Source organism: Eretmochelys imbricata, chromosome 10, assembly GCF_965152235.1.
Source record: "Eretmochelys imbricata isolate rEreImb1 chromosome 10, rEreImb1.hap1, whole genome shotgun sequence".
Classification (NCBI taxonomy): domain Eukaryota; kingdom Metazoa; phylum Chordata; order Testudines; family Cheloniidae; genus Eretmochelys; species Eretmochelys imbricata.
In genome coordinates, this window is record NC_135581.1 from 57,720,960 (window position 1) to 57,730,048 (window position 9,089).

The following is a 9,089-nucleotide window of genomic DNA, read 5'->3' on the forward strand; positions in this document are numbered from 1 at the left end:
CATGGGGCCCCATTCTTGGTCGGTTCTCAGGCACTACCATAACAAACAGGTACTACAATTACCACCATCGCTCTGTGTACTGTCCAAAAGGGAAAACAGTACCATCTACAGTACTAGTCTACTGCTGTGCCTGTGCGTCTAACCACATCATAGTTGGCCTCTCCCGATAGTATGTGCCCATGCAGGTCCAGCCACAGTCTGTGATTAAATTATGCATCAAATTTAACCTGCCAGTGCCTCTTCAAATTCCCTATTCCAGCCTACATAAAACACCCGTCCTTCCCTCCCTAAGGCACCTAGAGACACGCTGCCTGTAATTTCTGTCCTCCTACCCAGTGTCCCACCAGTTCCACAGGTTGATGCACCATCAACCCACAGAACTCATTGCCAGGGGATGCTGTGAAGGCCAAAAGTATAAATGGGTTAAAAAAAGAATTAGATAAGTTCATGGAGGATAGGTCCATCAATGGCCATTAGCCAAGATGGTCAGGGATGCAACCCTACACTTTGTCCCTAAACTTGATTGCTAGAAGCTGGGACTGGAGACCGGGGGGGGAAGCATCACTGGATAAATTGCCCTATTCTGTTCATTCCTTCTGAAGCACCAGACACCAGCCACTGTTGGAAGACCAGATACTGAGCTAGAAGGACCATTGGTCTGACCCAGTATGGCCATTGTTATGTTCTCATGTGCCATGTATTAAAACTCTTATTTTTTTTTAAAATAAATTTAAATAAATAAATAAATAAATAAATTTAAAACAGCCACAACTAGAATATAAGTGACAGGTTTACTTGTTGGCTTTAATTGCACAGACACAAACAGTTGCCTATTACTAGCTACACTCATGTCAGTGAATAATAAATCTCACGCTGGAAATACCTACCATGATTCCCATTTAGGTCTTGGAAATCTAAAACTTACACCCTAAAAGTTATATTTATTAGAGACTAGGAACATTTAAGCCTGCACAGTGTACTGACCTTTTGATAGTAAATCAACAATGACCAGCTTTTGCCAATCGGCAGCTTGTAAGGAAATAAAAAAATAACAAGCTATCTGTCATATATAATCCCATCAGTTTATTTAATTCTGCTGCTCCTAATGTTTTTTACTTTGAACATCTGCTGGAGACATTATGGCATTTAGAGGTTAACTATTAGTTTTTAAATAACTAATCTCTTTACTAAATTACTTTAAATCTAATAAAAAGGAATGATGTGGTGAACAGTAAAGTATAACCACCTTGATATCACATATCAGTGACCTCATGTGGTACATTCTAGCTATTCATGGGATTTTTCCCAGCAGTTTTGTCATTTCACAAATGCAAATATAACAAACTCTGCACAGGAATCACTCCATTCACCATTGATATGCAACCAGTTGTGGCATGGAACACAGCCGCTAATTAACAGCACACAGTTACATAAAAGTTTAGGACAGGATATGAAGAATAGCTGATCTAAATTAAGATACAGGAGCAATGTAAAATGCAATTACCCAAGATGAGATTTTGCCAGATACCCCACCACCAGCAAAAAGTGCCATGAGTTCTTTAACAGCCACTGTAATCAGGATCTTTGTTTTACATCTCTTTCAAAAGACAGCACTTTCACACTGGATCAAAGTATAATTAAGGATTAGAATAAAGCAAAGAAGAAACCTTGACTCTTTCTTTGAAAGCGATCTGTTCTGAGAATTGGTAGGTTTGTGACTATCTAGGAGGTTGAGTACATCTCAGAAAGAGACTTAAATTTGACATAGCTAAAATCTTGATTTATTTTTTTTTAAATGAATCCGTCAAAACTTGGCTTTGGACTGTCTGAGTTACCTGTGCTTTCCCAAAGAAGCTCCACCATCCATTCATCACCGCCATATTTCCATGGCTAAGTCAATTGGGTGCAGTAATACTTAGCCTCTTAAAGAAGTAGCATCCTGTAATATTAAAGACTTACCACATCCATGATCTGCATGAGGCTAAGAGTGAAGTAGACAGTGAGCGGCTGGGAATCATTGGCCACAGGCCTCTCCAGAGGATTGTAATTCTTCAGCAACTCCTTATAGAGCTTCCTCTGGAACTCTCCTTGCAGGGACACTTTGAACAAGTAAATTGTTTGAATAAGTAAACTGATAAATACTTAGGAATCTACTGTCAGCATTATGATGTAAAAGAATGCAGCATTCAGAAATGCTTTCCACTCAGAATCTGCTCCCATTAGCCAAATCAGGCATTATGTTACCTTTTAGTTTATACTTCCTCCTTCCAAGAAATTCTACCATAATTTATGTATTACATCTGTTCCATTAATTACCATACCAAACTCTTATCCCAAAACCTTCCACATAAACTTCCTCATGGCTGGACTTTACTAAAACTAGACAAGCCATTTACAACACACACTTTGCTTCTCTACAAAAGAAAAAGGACACTAAACTGTCTAAACTACTACATGCCACAAGGGGCCACCGCAATGGTTCCCTCAACCCACCCAGCAATATTGTTAACCTATCCAACTATACTCTCAGCCCAGCAGAAGCAGCTGTCCTATCTTGGGGCCTCTCCTTCTGCCCCTCCACCCCCACGAACATGATACAGTTCTGTGGTGACCTCGAATCCTATTTTCGACGTCTCCGACTCAAGGAATATTTCCAACATACCTCTGAACAACATACTAATCCACAGGACCTCCCTACCAACACTACAAAAAAAAAGGATTCTAGGTGGACTCCTCCTGAACGTCGAACTGGACTTCTACATAGAGTGCTTCCGCTGACGTGCATGGGCTGAAATTGTGGAAAAGCAGCATCACTTGCCCCATAACCTCAGCCGTGCGGAACACAATGCCATCCACAGCCTCAGAAACAATTCTGACATCATAATCAAAAAGGCTGACAAAGGAGGTGCTGTTGTCATCATGAATAGGTCGGAATATAAACAAGAGGCTGCTCGGCAGCTCTCCAACACCACTTTCTACAAGCCATTACCCTCTGATCCCACTGAGAGTTACCAAAAGAAACTACAGCATTTGCTCAAGAAACTCCCTGAAAAAGCACAAGAACAAATCCGCACAGACACATCCCTGGAACCCCGACCTGGGATATTCTGTCTACTACCCAAGATCCATAAACCTGGAAATCCTGGGTGCCCCATCATCTCAGGCATTGGCACCCTGACAGCAGGATTGTCTGGCTATGTAGACTCCCTCCTCAGGCCCTACGCTACCAGCACTCCCAGCCACCTTCGAGACACCACTGACTTCCTGAGGAAACTACAATCCATCCTGATAACACCATCCTGGCCACTATGGATGTAGAAGCCCTCTACACCAACATTCCACACAAAGATGGACTACAAGCCGTCAAGAACACTATCCCCGATAATGTCACGGCTAACCTGGTGGCTGAACTTTGTGACTTTGTCCTTATCCATAACTATTTTACATTTGGGGACAATGTATACCTTCAGATCAGAGGCACTGCTATGGGTACCCGCATGGCCCCACAGTATGCCAACATTTTTATGGCTGACTTAGAACAATGCTTCCTCAGCTCTCGTCCCCTAACGCCCCTACTCTACTTGCACTATATTGATGACATCTTCATCATCTGGACCCATGGAAAAGAAGCCCTTGAGGAATTCCACCATGATTTCAACAATTTCTATCCCACCATCAACCTCAGCCTGGTCCAGTCCACACAAAAGATCCACTTCCTGGACACTACAATGTTAATAAACGATGGTCACATAAACATCACCCTATACCAGAAACCTACTGACCGCTATTCCTACCTACATGCCTCCAGCTTTCACCCTGACCACACCACACGATCCATCATCTACAGCCAAGCTCTGCGATACAACCGCATTTGCTCCAACCCCTCAGACAGAGACAAACACCTACAAGATCTCTATCAAGCATTCTTACAACTACAATACCCACCTGCAGAAGTGAAGAAACAGATTGATAGAGCCAGAAGAGTTCCCAGAAGTCACCTACTACAGGACAGGCCTAACAAAGAAAATAACAGAACGCCACTAGCCGTCACCTTCAGCCCCCAATTAAAACCCCCTAACGCATTATTAAGGATCTACAACCTATCCTGAAGGATGACCCAACACTCTCACAAATCTTGGGAGACAGGCCAGTCCTTGCCTACAGACAGCCCCCCAACCTGAAGCAAATACTCACCAGCAACCACATACCACACAACAGAACCACTAACCCAGGAACCTATCCTTGCAACAAAGCCCATTGCCAACTGTGCCCACATATTTATTCAGGGGACACCATCACAGGGCCTAATAACATCAGCCACACTATCAGAGGCTCGTTCACCTGCACATCCACCAATGTGATATGTGCCAGCAATGCCCCTCTGCCATGTACATTGGTCAAACTGGACAGTCTCTACGTAAAAGAATAAATGGACACAAATCAGATGTCAAGAATTATAACATTCATAAACCAGTCGGAGAACACTTCAGTCTCTCTGGTCACGCGATTACAGACATGAAAATTGTGATATTACAACAAAAAAACTTCAAATCCAGACTCCAGTGAGAAACTGTTGAATTGGAATTCATTTGCAAATTTGATACAATTAACTTAGGCTTGAATAGAGACTGGGAGTGGCTAAGTCATTATGCAAGGTAACCTATTTCCCCTTGTTTTTTCCTACCCCCCCCCAGACATTCTCGTTAAACCCTGGATTTGTGCTGGAAATGGCCCACCTTGATTATCATACACATTGTAAGGAGAGTGGTCACTTTAGATAAGCTATTACCAGCAGGAGAGTGGGTTTGTGTGTGTGGTGGGGGGGTTGGGGGGGTGAGAAAACCTGGATTTGTGCTGGAAATGGCCCAACTTGATTATCATACACATTGTAAGGAGAGTGATCACTTTAGATAAGCTATTACGAGCAGGAGAGTGGGGTGGGAGGAGGTATTTTTTCATGCTTTGTGTGTATATAAAAAGATCTTCTACACTTTCCACAGTATGCATCCGATGAAGTGAGCTGTAGCTCACGAAAGCTTATGCTCAAATAAATTGGTTAGTCTCTAAGGTGCCACAAGTACTCCTTTTCTCTTCTCTTCCCTGACTCTCAGTAGCTAGAACTTCTGGTTGATGTGTCTCACCTTTCAGAATCTGCCACTCTGACCAGTTCCCCTCTTTAGCCAGGGAGAGCAATTTCCAAACGTTAAGATCAATGTGTCAACATTTGCATCCTTTGGATCAGGGATGAGAACTAGTGAGATGTAGCAGTTTTTAATGGATGAAATACACTGCTCATAATTTGATACTTGCTGTAGCATAGCTGTAACTAGAAAAACAGAAGAATGTGATATACCTGAAAATGACGGAATAACCAGGAGATTACAAGGACAATCAAAGTACCCATATCATTGGACTGTAAACTCTCTGGGGCAGGGACAGTTTTCTTGCCCTGTGCTTGAACTGCGCCTAGGACATTGGGGTCCTGGTCCATGACTAGGATTCCAAGGCTTTACAGTAATACAAATACTAAATCACACCACCGGGGAAATTTTATCATCTTTGTGCACCTCAAAGCTCCATATCATTCTAGAGAAGACACTGATTCTGTCATTTACTTTTGGTGAGAGAGAAATCATACCCCTGGGATGGAAGTATGGAAGAGCCAATACAGGAGAGAATTAGAGAAAATGGAAATCCACAACACTGTAGGAATCAGTCCTTTTTGTGTGTGACCTGTGTGTCTGTCCCCAGCCCAAACCAATGTTGTCATCTGTCCCCCACCTCCCTGCTTATTTCCTGATCACCAACCTTTTGTTCCCCACACAAAGGACGCCTGAGGAGCTTACTGTTTAAAAGCCAGGAGTATGTTTCCCCTCCCGCTCATCTTTTAGCCCCTACTCCTGCCAAGGGGGTAAAAACCATTGAGGCTGATCCCAGACAGTGATCTGGGCTAGGGAACAGTTTTCATGCCACTGGTCTGAGCACCAATGCAACAGCAGGATGTGGGGAGAGGGAACAATCTGGGGGTGGGCATCAGTCCACCCACCACTGCAGAAGAGTCCTGCAGAAGACTCTCCAAAAGGATTTAAAGGCAATTGTCTTTCTTCCTAACCCACATGGGTATCCCTTACATGCCAGCACATTAGGGATCACATCCCCTCCTCTCCGCTTGCCAAACACTGCTCATGGCTACCTGTTGGGCTAGGGGCAGTTTGCAGAGCATCTGCACAGTGGCCTCATCACCCAGGCTACATCTGATGACTAAGAACCAGGAGAGTAAACTCCAGCCCGAACCCTGTGGAGAGAAGGGGCTAAGCAAAGGATGTGTGGGCAAGCAGAGCCCTCAGATACACAGCCACAAGGGGCAGAAAGGGAAAGCGAAGCACAAAAGTCCACTCACCATGTACGAGCCCCACAGCCACGATCAGCCAGACAGTCAGCTCCCGGAGTCCCATCCCCAGCCTCGCTGAGGAAGTGCAGCAGCTGCAGAGCCCCAGACCCAGAAGCAAAGTTCAGCTCGAGCCCCAAATCAGCCAGGCAGCTGCCGAGAACAGGCACTCAGAGCAGGATAAAGAAAGGGAAAGAGACGCAGAGCAGAAACTAGAAGGCAAGTGCTTGGTGGCACACAGGGCTGAGAGGTTCTGGGGGACGGGGTGTCAGGAACAGGGCTCCAGCTCCTCTTCCTGGTCCCAGCCCCCTTCCTGGGCTGGCCCCGGATCTCTCCTTGAGATGCTGCCAGCTCAGGCACAGCACAGGAATGCTAATGACTGCCCCCCTCCCTCCACCTCCTCCTGCACGTAATGGCTTTCCCTACTTTCCTTAATCCCTGTAGACCCTCAGGCAAGGGCAGAGGGGAGGCAGAGACGTTGCAGCAGCTGGAGAAATGCAGCCCGTTCAACTGAGCAGCCCTAGCTTTATAGGGCTGTGTGTGTGAGCTAAGAGCGGATCTCACTCTCCACCCTTCCCTCCCTCCATGGCTACTCAGCCCTGTGACAGTCACTCAGGCACAACTCCCCTCTGGCCCCATCCCACTGCCAGTCTCTGCAGTTCACTCCAAGAGGGGCACTTCGCTACCGCAGGATCAAGCTACTCTTGCTCACATTTTAACAACCAAGCTGAGCTGCAGCCTTCTCCTTTAGGGTACGAAGCACAGGGGGGGCAGGAGCTCTGGCTCATCCCTGCCTGCTGAGACACTCCTCTCTGCACAGTCGCCAGACGCTGGGGCAGCCACAAATCCAGCAATTCCTAGTAAATGGAGCTGACTCAGCAGTATAGGGGCTCCTCTCCTGGGACAAATAAGGGAAAAGCAAAACTTGTGCCAAACTTGCATTTATTTATAAGGCAGGAATATACATTCTGGTAGTCCTTTAAGTGAACACACCTTATTGGAACCTGATCAGTTTTCTAGTGATTGGACCTTTAATTGCACTTAAAGCTAAAAATAAGAGCCCCCACTCCTACCTTGCTCAACCCCTTGCACACTGGTCTTAACTGTCCCCGGGGAGGATAACCCCACATAAGATGCTCTGCTCCTGCAGAGGTGGCTTTCTGCCTCTCTCACTCCAGGCTGCTGGGGTAGCAAGGAAAAAGAGCATGTCTGGGACCCCCTATGCCATGCTGCTCCTCAGCAGTGCCTTCAGCTTCAGGTGCCATTGCAGACTGGCCCTGGCATGAACTTGCTGCTCTAACAAAGAAGGGTACTGGTCTATCCATAGCTGCAGCAGGATAAAGGACTGCAGAGGAGAGCTTTAAGTCACTGTTGCCCCCCTCCCCAACCCCGACTTGCACTGTGTGCAGTGCAGCCATAGCCAAGGATCTGACCCCTAGTCACATTTGTTTTGGGGGGCAAGTGGAATCAGATAATGTCGTATATGCATGAACCATTTTGTGCCCTTTAGATCCCAGCTGCCGCACAGAGCTGGGAGCTCAAGTGTGAGATGGTTATTTTTTCCCCCAGTGTCTAGAATACCATGTAATTTAAAAAGAGTTGCAGGAGAAATCCATGGCCCCTGATTTATTGATGACACTAAACACATTTTTTAAAGGACACCAGAAACTCAGATCTGGTACGGAGCCCACAGCCTCAAACCCTCGCCATGCTACTCACCCAATGAGATTCAGGTCCATTTGCTCTTACACTGAAGCAACAAAAATCTTAGTTTTCCAAGGTCTGGTTTCCTTTCCTTCAAAAAAAATTGCCTTTACATGCTATTAATATTTTTATGTTCTTCCTTAAGGGTTTCAGTCCTCCTGGGTGCCAAATGCTGGATGTTCAGCATCCTTCACATCCATGGACTTCAACGGGCATTGAAGCTACTCATCAGGATCAGGCTTCTAAAGCTGTTCAGGAGTGTATTAAAATATCGGATTACTTTATACCCAGTAGTGTTTCTATATTTGCTTGTCTTTCAACCAAAGGATACTGAAGCACTTTAACAAACCTAAATTTATACACAAATCCCATAAAGGGATCACTTCATCAACCAGTAAAATGTAGTCATAACAGCCACCCTTCTCTCCCACCCCACCTCACCTCACCCCATCATACACACCCTTGCTTAAACCTTTTGTGAAGCACAGATTTGCAAAGAGACATCTCCATTTTGGTGGAGAGCTTTACTAATTGCTAATTCGTAGATCAGCATCTGTGTGGCATTTACAGTTCACTAAACCGTAACTTATAGTAAAAGCACATTTCCAGGGAAACAAACACTTAGGCTACTGCCTTAAAACCATAAATCCTAAGTAATCAGCGCTTAGGAGAAAAAAATTTGCCACAACTCTGTACTTTTAATTGGAACTGGCTAGAAATAGTCAAAATACAAATTTATGAAGAGGGTTTTTTTTAATGTACCTATATTGCCAGAAACTTTCACTTAGCCTGAAATCCATAGCCCATGTGCAGAACCTGAGTAAATGGGTGGGGAGAAGCTTGGGAATATGTAGATGAAATTTTTCTCCTAACAGCAGAACACACAGTGGATTCCTGCAGTTCATGGATATACTGATTCTGCCTCCACATCCTCACGCTCTCTCTCAGCTTAAGCACACATCCCTAGTCCCTACACAAACACAGATACTGATGTGGA

The 9,089-nt window shown here is 45.1% G+C and overlaps 1 protein-coding gene across 1 annotated transcript in view; it reads right to left on the reverse strand.

Moving 5' to 3' along the window:
- CHRFAM7A (CHRNA7 (exons 5-10) and FAM7A (exons A-E) fusion) overlaps positions 1 to 6,455 on the reverse strand; it is a 94,786-nt gene extending 88,331 nt beyond the window's left edge. Inside the window, exons 1-2 of the mRNA XM_077828317.1 lie at positions 6,401 to 6,455; positions 1,960 to 2,099 (exon numbers count right to left, since the gene is read on the reverse strand). Of these exons, the coding sequence (XP_077684443.1) occupies positions 1,960 to 2,099; positions 6,401 to 6,455 (195 nt within the window). The remainder of the gene's footprint in view (positions 1 to 1,959; positions 2,100 to 6,400) is intronic.
- Between the last annotated feature and the right edge of the window lie 2,634 nt (positions 6,456 to 9,089).